At 34.8% G+C, this 16,771-nt stretch overlaps 1 protein-coding gene across 2 annotated transcripts in view; it reads left to right on the forward strand.

Annotated features, from left to right (window-relative positions):
- The window catches only part of LOC105221113 (regulating synaptic membrane exocytosis protein 2), a 124,839-nt gene that overhangs the window by 22,467 nt on the left and 85,601 nt on the right, over positions 1-16,771 (forward strand). For both annotated transcript variants that reach the window (XM_029046175.2, XM_029046176.2), the window contains exon 2: positions 840-951. In XM_029046175.2, coding sequence (XP_028902008.2) covers positions 840-951 — 112 coding nt within the window. The remainder of the gene's footprint in view (positions 1-839; positions 952-16,771) is intronic.

Raw genomic sequence — 16,771 nt, forward strand, 5'->3', positions numbered from 1 at the left:
GCTGTTGTTGTTGTAGCTCAGCGCAATTTTTTGTTGGGTTCGGCTGGGATCATATGCGCAGGTATTCTCTTTGTTATATATATATATATATATATATATATATGCCTTCATATGTGTGTATGTACAGTTAATTTAGCGCAGGTGTATTTGCGATTGCTAAGCGCAGCAGAGAAAGGAAAATAAAAATCAAGCAAATGACTAATAAAATGAAAAGCAACAAAACATCGAACAACAAAGCATTAACAGCAAAAACCAGCAACAACATAAAATATAAAAAAACAGTTAACGGAAACACACAGCAATACAATGAAAATATGTGAAATAACAAAGGCATACCTCAACAGTCCACCACTCTCAGCGGTGGAGAGAGATGGCCTGCAGAGGTGAGGTGTGTCGACAGCACTCATAAAGCATTTGCTCGCTTGATATTTGCTCTCGCACTTTGATTGGCAGCAGCAAAAATTCCACTTCGAGTTTATAGCATTTTTATGGCTAACGGAACGGTGCGGTGTACATTTTGCAGGAATTTAATTAAAATGATGCACCTGTGGCGGCGCAACAAAAATGTGTGGAGGCGAAAGTACCCAACAACAACAAATATATATTGCAAATAATATATGTATGAGTGTGTTAGGATATATATGTATGCAGATATTTATAAATACGTAAGAACTTCAGCTGCGTCGCATCACTCGCAGTTTACTGCGTTTTTCATCACATTTTTCAATTACTTGCAATTTGAAAAGTGAAAAAAATCGTGAATTTTGTATATTTTTATTTGCCATTTCATGCACTCACTCATTTCCGTTTTCTGCTCTCGCTCTTCTCGTTTCCCGCAGATGGTCGCCACAGATGAGACGCCATCCACACAGAATCAACCCGACACTGGCGGAACTTTTGGAAAGTTGAAGCAGACACTGTCATCGTCGCTGCTCACGGCGCAGGATAGAGGTGAGTAGCGCAGTGCTGTGTACTCGTAGCAGTGGTGGCAGAGAATATGAAAATTGAATATTAAACTTTCGAGCATAAACTCAAGCAGAAAATTAGTAGCAGTTAAATTTCAGGCAGCGATTGTTATAAACAAATTTGGAATACTCTTTAACTGCATTCTGAAATATTTTACCGTTAATTGAACATTTGAAGAGAGCTTTTAGGATAAATCACATTTTTTACATTTAAATTTTTATTGAGTGGTGAGAAACCCGACGGAATCCATTTGTAAGAATCGGGTATATCACCATTATGTATATGTGAAAGCTATTGGTTTCATAATCTCTTAGAAACAATTGATGTTCCGATGGGCTTTTTAAATTAGCACGACCGTCTGTTCGTCTGTCCGTGCAACACTTGAGTTAAAATTAAGTTATCTGAATGGTACTTGCTAGAAAGAGAGAGTTGGCACCAAGAGAGAGAGTTGGTATCGCAGAGGGAAACCTCTAACAAATTATGGATACATCTCCCAAACTACTAAAGCTATATCAGCCAAACTCTCTACAGCGAAATAAATTTAAAAAAAATGTTCGAGAAAAGTTGGTTAAGTTGGTATAACAATGAGAAAGTAGGCGTGGCACTTAATTTATTATCAAAAAAAAGCTCAGGAACTACTCCACAAAACCCAAAATTTTATGGTAGTATTTCCATCGTTAATATGTGAGATATCTTAGCGAAATAAGTTGAGCATATAATCCTCGATATTAGGTGGCGAAAATTGGAGAAACCGGCACAGGAATTACCACAACCCTTTTATACTATATGGGTTAAAATATGTGTTGTCCCACACCGGATTAGCTAAGACGTATTTTCATGTCTCATGCGACAACAGCCCATAACTTCATATGTGACGGCCCACACCGAACAAGACGAAACAAAAACGTGTGGTGTGGGTTAGAGCACGATACGTTTTTGTGTCTTATTAGTCAAAGACTTTTTTGACAAATCCGGTGTGGGTTGAGCCTTTATAAAATTAAATAAATAGATTTCGAGAGTCTTAGATGTTCTGTTACACCCGAACTTGGACCTTCTTTTCTTGTTTCAGCCGGTATTTTAGATTTTACAACCAGGGAACTTTATGTACTCGTAATGAATGGTTATTGATTTAAACTTTGAAATAACTGAGAATATTCTCATTGGAAAAATAACAAAATAAACCTTAATAGCATCTTTATATTATTTTACAGGGAAACATAGTCAAGGATTTGTAAACAACAACTAAAATGACCAATAGAACTCAACGACAAGAGTAAAACCTTACAAATATAGAGCCCACTTTTCGCCTCATTCAGCGGCAGTCTCAGGCTCTTTAAGATGGGCTCATTTGCCATAACTTTTAGATAATTGTCTATTATTCATTAACTAAAACTTCTTCATTCGAGTCTAGCATAATGTAAATATGTTTTTAAATACCTTCATTAATCCGAATATTTTGGAAACTACGGTCGGTCGACACTTCCTACGATCATACGATCATCCATCATTCCACAACTTATCGGGCTTGTGGGGTCCCAAAACAGATGTTTTTAGTTTCAGGATGGAGACCAGATACTTCCTATTTGGATCTGCATGTAATAAAAGTCTGACGTTAGAGTTTGGATTAATATGAATTTAACTTCGACTATTACGGTCTCATTTTCAGCCATGACAAGACACAGTCTCATAAATCATCTGACATTTGCATTTCAATGTTTGACCCAAGTTATTACCACTATAACAACCGATAGATCATTTGCAAATTGTCTCTTTTATAATCTCCTCTAGAGCTGCGAAGCTTCGGTGCTATATACTTCGCGGTACATTACTTATAATGCAAGACCTCAGTGAACAACATACAATCATATCTCTTTAAATCATATCACTTAAAGGTGCACACAGCTTCTCCACTCCTCACTCTATTCTGCAGCAAGTGCTTGAAATCTGTTCAAAGTTAGCGCAATTTGAGAGTAATTAATGCTCCCCATCACTAAAAAATGTTTCTAAGTGCAACTTTTAACTTTCAAATCGAATAAATATTCAATGTTGTGTCGTGTTGCATGTGCTTTCATAAGAGACACCTCGCACTTGAGCTCTCCTCGACTCTTGACACCATTTGCATATTCCCACTTGTAGTGTTTCTCTCGCAATCTCCTTGCATTTCTTTCACAGAATGGCTTTGAAATTTAATTACAGTTGCACACAAATGACATCGATTTGTGACACTTTGCAAACAGAGTTGACAAAGTTGCAACAATCAACTGGCAGCAAGCAAACGAGGCAATGAGGCAACAACAGCAAACTGTACTCACATTGAAAACATTTTCAACACTTAAGCCATTAACATTGACTCGCATTGACACAACAAAGTTGCAACATGAAAACTAACTCTCGACGTTGCAAGTGTGCCGGGTATTGTATTGTGTGTGCAACATTCCACATCCAGCAATGACACCCATTGTGCAGCAAATGTGGACTCCTTTATACACTTTTTGTATGACTTTATTTCTGTATATGTGTTAATGTCTACTTATATCGGGAGGAATGTGTATATGTGTGCAACTGTTGCATAATGTGAGGTCCATTAGCTTTTGCAAACTTTTCCTTGTTTTAATTTGAAAGTAGTAATGTGTGTGCACTCTACAACTAAAGAGTCCGATATAATTTCGTAATTACTGTAGTGTAATTACTGCTTTAAAATGCAGTTGGTTGAAAAATGAATGGCATGGGTATTCATTTGATTATATGTAGTTAAGGGTATAAGAGGATTTACATTATTTCCCACATAAAGATTAGTAGTTATGAATAATAATTCCAGAGTCAATAGATCGAGAAACGAGCTAATGTATTTCTTTCACATGTATTCGATACTTTCCATCCCTTTTAAGCTCATTATCGCATTATCACTACTGAAATATCTCATGAAAAATGTAATTGTCGTAAAAAAGCAGAGAAATAATATTATTTTTCTTCATCCTAATTGTTGATTGTTGTTGAATTCTACATTTGTCTCTCACCCGAATAGTCTATTTTATGTTGCCACGATTCAGTAACAAACCCGAAAATATTGTTGGTTCTAAAAGTTACAAATATTAATTACTCAGCAAATATTTTCTAAAAGTTTCAAACCGAACTCAAAGAAAATCGAACGAAATTTCGTTTTCCAATCAGGCAAGGCAGTTGATGTGCACGAAATTCAAACTAATTCGTGGTCAATTAAGGTTTTCAATGAAAAAAAGCAAGCAAAAACAAGTTTACTCATCATACAGTGATTATTTTTGAAAGAAATATGCTTCAGTTGTTGAACCATGGCTTCCGTTGAACGAAGCTGAAGTGTAATGAAATATGGTATAATAGTTTCAAGTCTTCCGCTGGGTTGTTTGAGTCAATTTGAAGCAGATGCCTCTTAACAGCAATTATTGCTGAATATTCAGTTCTTTCTGAATCAATATCACACACATCACTCTATTGGAGAAGTTTAAAACCTCAGCAAACTAAAATATGTCATCTATTTTTTAGAAATGTTAAGAGTAAATAGTTACTTTGGATGTAGAAGAGGTGGTTGATAATCCTAATATATAAAGTACGTGATTACCCAAGGTTTAAATAAACTTACAAACAAAATCTAAATTGTAAAAGAGTTTTTTAAATGCCGTGATAGCAGTCGGGTGCCCAATTTTGAAACCGCGATTGAATTACTGGTATTAATCTGCTTCTCATCAGGATCCAAACGATCTGAGACTACATAGTCCTACTGTTATGGATGCCATTCAAATGTATTTTATACTCTCGCAATTTATTTATTTAATTTTATTAATATAACACATAATTTGACTCGCATATTCGTCATATGAAAGTTTCAAAGCCCTAACATTAGATGTGTATATGGGAGCTAGGTGATGTTATGACACGATTTCACTGATTTTTTGCCCGGAGACATATTATTAGAAGAGAAATATTCCATCTGAATTTCTTCAAAATATCTGAGAGACGTACCCATACTTTCGGTAAAAAAATGTATTAGAAAACTTGAAAACTTACGGTCCGATTTCTCGGCTTTTTGGCGATTTTTAGAAGGGCGATGTCGTACTACAAATGCAGTATTTGTGCAAAGTTCTGTTCCGATATCTTCATTGGTTCCTGATGTATATATTCTAAAGTGAATGAATTAGATGAAATTCAAAATTTAGTTATATGGGAAGTAGGTGTAGTTGTGAACAGATTTCGCCCATATTTCTTCCGTGTCATTAGGATATCAATAAAATATTATAACCGATTTTAATTGAATTCGGTCTAGTAGTTTCTGAGATATAGTTTTGACCCATAGATGGGCGACGATACGACCATTTTCAATTTTTTTTTTTTAATCTGAGTATATACTTATATCCATATTCATGAATATTTTCAGGCCCTCCTTAACGTAAATATTTGAAATCTTCAAAATCTGTATTTCACTACAAAAATCCTTACAGCAATCTGTGGTTGCTCCTTAACATTCAGCAATAAAATTTATGAACAACTGTTGCACATATCCAAAATAACGTACGTTTTACCTACCAATGTACAGTTAGTTCTATGTCTTCTTACATACACCGCCATGTAATTACATGAACTTTTTTAAATTCCTCTTGTGGAACATGATATTACAACAATATTTCCTGTCATAAAAGCTGGGGAAAAGCATTCACGCGCTTTTTGGGGCGAACTCACCTGCGTTGGCCCTATTAGTAAAGTCAACCCCAAACACACATACACACACACAAATATGCATATCGCAACTATGTAACGGTAAGTCAACATGCAGTTGACATTTATGTTGTCAATATCCATTCGAGCGAGCGCATAGTGCACCCCACCCCCATGTGACTTGATAAAAAAGCACAGAAAATACAAAAATAACGAATTCAAAAAATAACAACAACAATAAAAACCATACGGCTAGCTGCGCTGTGCTGTCGAGAGCAATGTTTTGCAACAAATTCCTTCATTGTGGTGCAACACTGTGTCAGCGAATTTCGCCACCGGCAGCAAAATGTGATTTTAATATGTGCATTCGTGCAACGCCACGACACAAACACACACCCGCACAGCACGTTGCTTGTTGCTTACTTTTACTCACTTTGCTGCAGCTGCTTTCGGCTGCAGTTTTTCGCTTTTCCAAAAAATATGTTACACCTCAGCTGCGCCACGCAGGTGCAACCGTGCGTGACATCGAATTTCTTTTATTTTCTGTTTTTCTGACTAAACTTTTTGTCATTTGCTTGATTTCGCTTGTGTTTTGTTTGGCAGCGACTACTTTCTCTTTGTAAATGCAGCATTGCGCACTGGGGTGATTTATTAAGGTAGAAACTTTTAGTTGCAACATTTTCTATTATCAAAGGACAATTCTCTTATTTTGCTTTTCCTAACACACACACGTGTTCGTATATTGGGAGCGGCAAAAAGAATCCAAAAAATATTTTAAGATATACTTCGGAGTTATATTTTTCGGATATTGGGTCCGGTCCGTGTGCAAGATTATTGTGTGAATGAGTTATCAGGTTTCACGATGGTGATTTGCTTTTCTTTTTCACCTGTAAATTACACATCTCTGGACTATATTTTATCTTAAGATCCAACTCTTCAGTTTCCTTTTCATTGGGGTTTATTTTTTTATGTGATGGGTCCCAAACCTTACGAACAACCGGATAAGCGGGTTTCCCTTTCTCCCTTTAGCTAGCCTCCAAACGGATGTCTGTTGGCTACTCAGAGGATACTTGGTCTAAGACCGGAAGTCGTGAGCTGTTTGAGTCACATGCAAAAGAATCGTTCCTGGTCCTGACACCCCATCCTCACTCTTGCCAACAGGTGCTACTTTGGAGTGAGTAGGCAATTGAAAAGTAAAGTCCTCTCTCGACGAACAAAAACTAAACTCTACAAGTCCCTCATCATTCCCGTCATACTTTATGGTCCAGAAGCGTGGACGATGTCAACCTCCGATGAGACGACTCTGGGGTTTTCGGGAGAAAGATTTTGTGCAAGATTTATGGTCCTCTGAACATTGGCAACGGCGAATACCGCAGACGTTTGAACGATGAGCTGTACGATTTATACGACGACATAGACATAGTCCAGCGAATTAAAAGACAGCGGCTACGCTGGCTAGGTCATGTTGTCCGAATGGACGAAAACACTCCAGCTCTGAAAGTGTTCGATGCAGTACCCGCTGGAAGACCCAAGGAAGAGGGCGTGAAGGACAAGGTGGAGAAGGATCAGTCAAGAAGAAGAAGATTTGATGAAATCTGGTTGCTTTTATTGTTACAGTACTAAGAAATAATCTGAAAATCATTTTTGAGATTGCTTCTGAGTTGTCAAGTCCTTGTCCTTATAAAAATCCGAGCGTTTCCGGTTACCTAAACCGGCAGCTTTTAAAATGGTTTGAAATATGGTTTAAAGTAGAGATTTCTCATATCAGGATCGGTTTTATATATACATAGATATAATGATTTTTGTCATCTGACGCGACGGCGAAGCGTTGTTTATTTTCGTGTCAAAATGTGTTCGAGATTTTTTTAACTTAGAGGACATATGTATCTTTCTTTTCTTACACTATTTGGACATGTTCGATTCAACATTGTTAATTCTTATAATGAACACAACTATGATAAAATATTTATTCGTTTTTCAGTTCATCCAAATTTACTTGTACAGGGGTATCTCGGTAATGGAATTAAGCTAAAAATTTCTTCAGTTCAAGATCTCAGTGATATAAGAATAATGAATCTGTGGTTACAATTTATTATAATACAGTACTCATCAGTTAGAACTGATTTGGATCTTTGTCATTTTCTGAAAAAAGCAACACAAATGTAATGTTTTTTCCGTATATCTTGTGACACAATTTTGACAAGAAAAAAGTTCATAAATTCATTCATATGGACAACGCATTTTTCGAACAAAGTAATCTACTCAGTCCACTAACGCTCTTCTTAAACTTTTATAAACTCACACTATTCATTTGCAAGTGTTTGGTTGTAAGTAAAAACGAGTTACGAATATGCCTCATCAAGGTGACCATTGCCTTGCCCTAAGATTTTTCCTTTACTTTTAAACTGTCAGCCATGATGTATGTACCTTTGCCTGTGTACAAGAATTTTCAATGCATCCTCGCATGCGTTTTGTCATGTTTTCTTGTTGTTTGTTTATTCAAAGCAAACACGTGCAAGATAAGCACACATTGCTTGCTTACCCTGCCAACAGGTAAAGCTTTGTTTTTGCTAAAAGCGTCCACCTGAAAGCAACCTTTGTGTGCACACCACCGAGACCAATGCCCTGCAGAGTGCAGCAATAAATAGAAAACAAGTCGAGAAAACTAAACAAAATAAAGCAAACAGCTTTCGTTAGTGAGACAAAAGAGTGTATGTTTAGCGCTCATATATGCAGACATATTATTGTCATATGAAGTACAAATGTACATGGATATGTATGGATTTGTATATTTCACACATGTACAAATGTACAGTTGAAAAATAATGAAAAGGAAAACTCATAATTACTTCAAAATAAAATCACTCAAATATGGAGTGATAACATTCCGAGGAACACCTTGATATTTGTATTGCAATTCTATTCTAGTCTATTTGAATGCGCCGTCGGCAAGCTACATTCAATCAGAAAAGAAATTCTATAGCATTTAAAAACTGAAATTGCAAAGGTAATATAATTTTTTTGGAATTTCCCACACAACAAACTTTCATTCCACATAAATATAGCTCTAGCGCTGCATAATTATTTCTGGTAATTTTTTTGGAGTTCAATGGAAAACACTCAAAACTACAATTTAGTAGATTTGACACCTCAATTTTTAGAAAACAAAACATTTTGTCATATAATTACCAATCAGAGTTTCTATGAATTGAAACTTGCCAAAATTATTTTCAGAATAAAAATTCCTAAAATTATTTCTCAAGTATATTTTGCTCAAAGATAGAAACATTTTTATGAACTCCAATAAGATATTAATATACGACATCCTTGGCAGTAGGGAATGGTTAAAACGGGCATAATTGGTCATACATGGTCCGTAATGCAAACCAATGAAATATGTTAACTTTACAATATATCAATAAATGTCAACCTACATATACCAAACTTTTCTTTACTGAAATAAAGCCTCTAAAAATCAAAATCTCTCAACTTAAATAGGTGAAAATTGAAACTCTGATGATTCGGTTGTCTTCATCTACACCACTTTATAAAGAGGAAAGATTTGTATGCATGTATAATATATATAATTTCATATTCGAATTTTCCTCATTTTACTTTTTCAAAATGAACCCACGCAAGAAACGGGAAACTACATATATACTACATATGTATGGGAGAGTGTGTATAAGTGTGTAAAAACTTATAACTTTTGAAATGTTTGTTTGAACCCGTGCGATGCCGGAGTGGTCTGCTAGTACCATATAAATAGGTAAATAGCATTGATAACAAAATGTTATATCTATAAACGATCCATGTTTCACTCAGCGTATTAACGTCACTACTCGCTACCATAAATAATTGAAATCCGAAAAAAGTACCGATTATCAAAATAATCGTTAAATATAAAGGGGGTTTCAATAAGAGCGCTATAAAAATTTAAAACGAAAACGGTTTGGGATATCAATGAAATTCTTTATTCCTGTGAAAGTACATTCGATGCCATTATGTATGGAATTCGATTTGCATAGCCACCACGGGCACGGTTTTCACTCGTCGCTGGTTTGTTGGCACTGACCATAGACTTGTCGTAGCCCCACAGGAAATAGTCTAACGGCGTCAAATCGTACGACCTTGACGGCCAAATGACTGTGCGCATTTCGTGAGATAACACGTTCATCAAACTTGGTTTTCAACTTGCAGCGCTGTCCTGCTGGAACCACATATTGTACAAGTACATGTCATCCAATTCGGACCAAAAATATTCGGTTATCATTGAGCGGTAACGATTCCACTGACTCTGAATTTCGGTAGTAAATTTTAATAATTTCGACTTATTGTTGAATCATATCCATGATGAAATGGCAAACCTTCCTGAAGAGAAATGTCAAAATATCGGAAAAAATATGACGTCGTTAGATAAAAACCCCTTTTTTATATAATATTCCAATCAACTTGATAGTGATTTTAATCAATTAGCTAAAAGTTCAGTGTGGCCCTTAAACCAATACAAGCTTCGTCATTCAAATATCTATAAAAATATGTTATACTATTTTAGTGGTGACAATAATACATTTCGGGGAAGTTGCTATCGATAATTTTAAAATAAAACTATCTTAGAAAATCATTGTATCATTCTTCATTTGAAATACATACATACAAATGAATGTACTTTGCAAAATGACCAACTTCATGCGTTGTTGTTCTACTAGCCTTTATAATATTTATTTGGGTCAAATTACTGGATTACCTATACCCATCTTCATTATAATAATTAAGAGTAAAGAGTTGCTATAGTATTTATAATTAAAATTGATTTTAAATACTGTGATATACATTGAAGAAACTGCTAATCCACCCTTATAACCCAGTAAAAAATCTTCGGATTAATACCAAAATCGAGTAATAAAGGAGTAATTACTTGTTCATCCATTTCGAGCATTAAGTGAGTAATAAAGGCAGTTTCGTTAATTTTTTCAAAAAAAATGTTAGTTTTCTCGCTTATTGATACATTTTGGAGGAATAAACGAGCTAATAATATGCGAATACTTCGATTATTCTATTATTACTCCAAAATGTATCAATAAAGGAGTAATGAATTGTTCATCCTTTTCGAGCATTAAGTGAGCAATGAAACATTTTCGTTAGTTTTTACAAAAATCGTTTCCTCGCTTATAGATACATAGATACTTCTATTGCTCGTTTATTACTCCAAAATGTATCAATAACGGATTAACCATAACGGCCAATCATAACTGTTAATTTTTGTGGAATTCTTTTGTTTACAATAAAAGCGTATTTTGTCACTTTAAAATAGTCTGAATTTTGTAATCAACGCGTGAACATTATTGTAGTATCGTGAATATAATCAGATAAAAAAGTGGTCAACTATCGCGAATATATACGGTTAAAAAGTGATAATTAATTTAAAAAAATGTGTGAAAATATTTATTCTAAGCATCACCTAAGACGATTAGTGAAAAAAGAAATTCAAACATTTTCTACAAAGAATCGAGGAGCTACTTCATGTGCAGAGACGTCGAATTGATTTGATATAAACCGGAATCCGAAGTGGTGAGACCAATTATATCATTTTTTTTTCTAAAGAGAAAGGTTGTTTGAAGTTTTTAATGAATTTCTTAATGTTTTCCAGATTAGCTACATAAAATCCTGGATAAATAATATCAAACTGGAAAAAGCCTTAACAAAAATATTTGACAAGAACGTTTTGCTGAAAATAAATTGGGATGACTCGAAAAACAAAACTGCGATAAATAAATACAGATTGTTTAACTTTTTCTTTTTCGGTAAGATCTGAGTTTTGTATATTTTATCTTAAATAACTTATTCATATATGTATGTATTTTTTCATCTTTTGCAGAATCAATTAAAGAAACATATTCGACTTACGGGGATTTTGAAAAGGCGATTAAACTGGCCTTTCGAAAATGTAAGGCAACTTTTTACCGAAAGACCTATAATAAAATCTGCTTCGTCTCAGGAAAATTCCTAAATCATAACTTGATTTTAAATAATTATAACTATGCATATACAATGTATTTATAATTTATGTGAATTACTAATACTTATATTTTGAAAATTAAAACATTGAATTCAATTATTTAAAAAACAGTTTATATTTTTCTCTGCTCTTTTTGGATGTAAATAATATTACTCTTTTTTGTGCTCTTTCTGGAGGCAAAAATCAATACTATTTTTGTGCTCTTCTATTCCAAAATCATTACTCCTTTTGTACTCCTTCTGGAGATAAAAAAGATCACTCCCTCTGCTCTCGTTTCGGAGGTCAAAAAGAGCTCAAAAGAATGCTCGGTTTGCGCTCCATTAGGAGCTCAAAAGGAGTGATCCCTCGTAAGGACATGCTATGTTAAAAAGGAGTAATAAATGCATGGGCCTCGGAGCATTGTGGAGTAATCCATTACTCGCAAAGGATCGATCTAAGATTAATCTTTGGATCATCCGATTTTTTACTGGGAAGTTATAACACTAATTTTTCCCCTATCAACATTTAAAAAAAAAATAGGTCAAGTAATATTCAAAAAAAATGTAGGTCACACAACATAAAAATAATGACATAAAAGGTCAGCACACGCCACGGGCAAATGCATTAAGCTAATATTGGACAACAAAGAAGCGATAAAAAACGGTAAAGAAAAGGCGAGGGGGGGAAACGCTTTTACGATTTGCCTTTTGTTTGCTCATGGACAACAAATTCATATCACTTTCGCTTTGCTTTGCCACACATACGTGATTTTTCAATTATGCATGCGACTCGCAGGCGAAAATAGAAGCGATAAAAGCGTAGCGTAAACACCAAAACACACACACATACATTTGCATATGTATATGCGGTAAGCTATCAATCAATGTATAATTATATTTATTTGAATAGGAACAATGGCGGTGTAATCGTGAGAGCCTAATGCTGCTTATCGCCCGTGTAATCTATACCACTTACGTAGGTTACTCGCTATTGCTATAGGCTTATGCGCCTAAAAGTGCGCTAATGCTTTGCTAACAATTTCCTTCGCTTTCTTTGTATGCAACACGCGCTGAGGCACATACATACCTAAATCCATACACACGGGCATATGTAGAATGTTTGCGCAGCTGTGCTTATGTGCTCGCCATGCCAAGGCAGTCTGCTGGCTTTCATAAGAATATATGTAGCTGCGTGTAAACACGGTTGCGTGCACTTGCACTGCCGTTCGTGACAAGCGTTAAAATGATTTATTTTCACGACTATGCAAAAGTATTTTTAATATTTCTCTATATGACATAAGCGAGTATAAGAATGTACAGAGATACAGTATACATATATATGTATATGTGTATATCGCTGCGTCATGCAAAGCGCACATTTGTTAGCTTTGCTTATTCCATCAGCTTACTTTTCATATTTTCTGCATTTCTTGCTATTCGCAAATACCCAGCAACACGTACCGTTACAATCATACAATATATATATATATATAGAAAGGCGTACCACTGTGCAGGAAGGAAACTGCATTTTGCAGCGCAATTATGGCACTTATACCGCACTGAAATGTCATCACCTAATCGCGTGAAAATGAATGAGTCGTCTAACTGCTGCAGCTCGAACTTGTTGCAGCCTTAAGCCTCACTTATGTGTGTATCGATTTGCGCGACTAATGGTTGAGATAATGGATTTCGCATACAAATGACTTTCCTTGACATTAAATATTATTTTATTTCAGAGATCAAAAGGTTATCCTCAAATGGCAGATATTAAATATGTAAGTGTTTTAAATGAAGCTGCCAATCTGCAGAATGCAACACATGAATGAAAGGAATAAATAAACAAGTAAGAAAGGGATAAGTTCGGTTGTAACCGAACATTTTATACTGTCGCAGTTTATTGAAGAAATTTTATTAAGATAACACACAATTTGACCCATATATTCGGCATAAAGTCCAATAGAATAACGATAATTATCATATATGATATATAGGCTGAGATAATTCCTGAACCGATTTCAATCATTTCCACCACCAACATACATTATATCTACGATTATATGCTCACTTAATTTGGCTAAGATATTTCACATATTCACCGATTTATAAGCTATTAAGCCCATCGTATTTTAGAAAACCCTATAATTAGCTATATGGGAGCTAGGGGAAGTTATGACCTGATTTTAACCATTTTTGGTACAGAGATACCTCTGAATTAAATTAAGATATCTGAGAGATTTACAGATATTTTCGGTGAAAAATTACACTTAGGCACTGAGTTTTCAAATTCGTTATCCGGGGCATTGAAAAGTGATAGTCAGATTTCGACATCTTTTTCTCAAGTGATGCCACAGCGGTACTTGTGTAAAGTTTTATTCCGCTATCTTCATTGGTTCCTTATGTATGTATATATTAAAAATTGAAGGAATCAGATGGAATTCAAAATTGAGTTATGTGGGAAGTTGTCGTGGTTGTGAACCGTTTTCGTCCATTTTCGGCACGTGTCATCATGGTGTCAAGAAAATATTATATACCGAATTTCATTGGAATCTGTCGAGAAGTTCCCTTAAATAAGCGATGCCACGCCCATTTTCCAGTTTGTACAAAAAATCTGAGCGCAGCTTCCTTCTGCCATTTCTCCTGTAAAATTTAGTGTTTCTGACGTTTTTCGTTAGTGAGTTAACACACTTTTAGTAATTTTCAACCTAACCTTTGTATGGGAGGTGGGCGTGGTTAATATCCGATTTCAACTATTTTCATGGTATGTGGTGGGGTATGTAAGGGAACCGATTTCAGAATGTTTCGTTTATATAGCTTTATTGGTTTGCAAGATATATACAAATTTCCGATTTTTGGGGGGGGCCACGCCCACTTCCTAAAAAAAATTCCATCCAAATATGGCCTTTACTAGGACGATCCTTTGTACCAATGGCAGTGGTCCGTTTGCCTTTTTGAGTTATGTGAACAAAACTATAATACTCTCTTTAGCAAATTTTGTTGCGAGAGTTTAAATATTGAGATTAAGTATGCAAGGTAGTGTTATATAAAGAGATTTATATAGAGATCATTTATCAATCAAGTATCTAACAATTTGAAATTGCATTTGCGGTGGACTTTTAATTAACAAATAGATAGAGGATAATTATTTAAAGCTCTATCAAATGTATTCATACATACTGTTTTTGCTATACTCGCATATCTAATGGCATTACGTATACGCCATGTCATACCACACTAAATAAATAGTTACAATTTGGTATATTTCAAGCAGAAAAACTGTTGCAAATGCAATTCTCTGGAAATCAATTTACTGTTGAAATATATTCGAGTACTTTTTGCTGTACGAAAAAATGATATGTGGCATCAATCAATTCCAAATGTGACACCAAAAAAATGCGTGTGTAAAAACCATGAAAAAGATTTATTGCGAATGTGTATCACTATCTAATTGTTCAATTAAAAGTTTGTGACATGTTAATGTGACGGCTGACACACACACCCACAAGAGACGTAAGATTTGATTAAATGATAACGGTTGATGGCTGTCAACTGCAGTTTAGCACAGTCATGTGACCCGCATGCACTCTTGACACATTATATTATATATACTTTACATATAAGTTACAAAATAAAAATAAATGTGTAAATAAATATGTGCTTACACACACACACACACAAATACATATACATATATATGGCCGTGTCTGTTGATGAATGTGTCTAATTCAATTAAAAAGTCATTTATTTTCCACGGTCGCCGCTGTCTACGGCTCTGAATCACGTCCCTGCATGTTGACAATTTTCCTTTACACTATCCGCTGTCAACAAAAATCCGCACAAACACACATGCATACGTAATATCGTTACTAAAATATTGATTTATCATCATTGCTGTGTAAAATGTCATATTGTAAGCACACACTCACACATTTGATTGGCATGCATATGGGTATACATAGACATACTTGGGTTATATGAGGAATAAATGTGCTATGCTGAAATGTATATGTGTGTGTTTGCTTGCATATGAGTTCATTTAAAGTAAATTCATTTCGAATCATCACATCAGCAAATAAATAAAAATTGCAAATTAAATGAATAAATATTAACTCAAAGTTTTAGACTTAATGTGAATATTTCATTATATAAGTATTAACTGTGTGTTATATGCAACATTCTTATTTCACGGTCATTCACAATCTAAGCTGGATTTTTTTTACACATTTTCTTATTGAAAAGCCTTCGATGCTTATACGACCTTTTATTATTAACCCAAACGATTACCCTCCTCCCGCCCAACCGACGCGTGGGGCGCAGTCCGCATACGAGCGGAATTTGCCGAGTCTGGAAAGGCAAGAGATTTTTAAGCGTCCGGTTCTCAAACTGCTCAGCTACAGAAACAAACATTTTAACAGCTGAGAATTAAAAATTTATAAAAACAAAAAGTTAAAAATTTCTGAATATTACTTATTAAGAGAAGACAAAATAGTTTTTTTGATGCTAAATATTGAGTCAGATGGATCAAATGTGCTGGAATGCGAATTAAAATCATGACATATTCGGCAGAATGGTTCATTTAACTCAAAATTTGTTCTAGAAGATTTTAGAAATAATGGTCTAAACTGCCTGGAAGAACGCAATGGGACATTAAACTTAATATCAGACAAAAGGAATGAACTACAAACTAAACCATAGCTAGTAAAACTTCTAGGAATATTATACCTAGCATTTCTCTGCGACTAGTGAGTGTGGGAAGATTTATACGTTTTAAACGACTAGTATACGGGGGAAGATTCAATCTTGAATCCCAATGTAAGTGGCCTAAAGCAAAAAGTAAAAATTGTTTTTGAACGGACTCAAGCTTATCAGAATGGGATTGATAGCTAGGATTCCATACCACAGAACCATACTCCAATATAGGCCTTACCAATGTTGTAAAAAGAATTTTAGTAATATACGGATCACTAAATTCTTTAGACCAACGTTTAACAAAGCTAAGAGCACCTTTAGCTTTTAAGACAATTGAATTTACATGAGAATTAAAATTTAGTTTAGGGTCCATATTAACTCCTAAATCAACAAAGCTAAAAACTTGCTCTAAACTGAAGTTATTTATTACATAGGG

Source organism: Zeugodacus cucurbitae, chromosome 4 (genome assembly GCF_028554725.1).
Source record: "Zeugodacus cucurbitae isolate PBARC_wt_2022May chromosome 4, idZeuCucr1.2, whole genome shotgun sequence".
Taxonomy (NCBI): Eukaryota; Metazoa; Arthropoda; class Insecta; order Diptera; family Tephritidae; genus Zeugodacus; species Zeugodacus cucurbitae.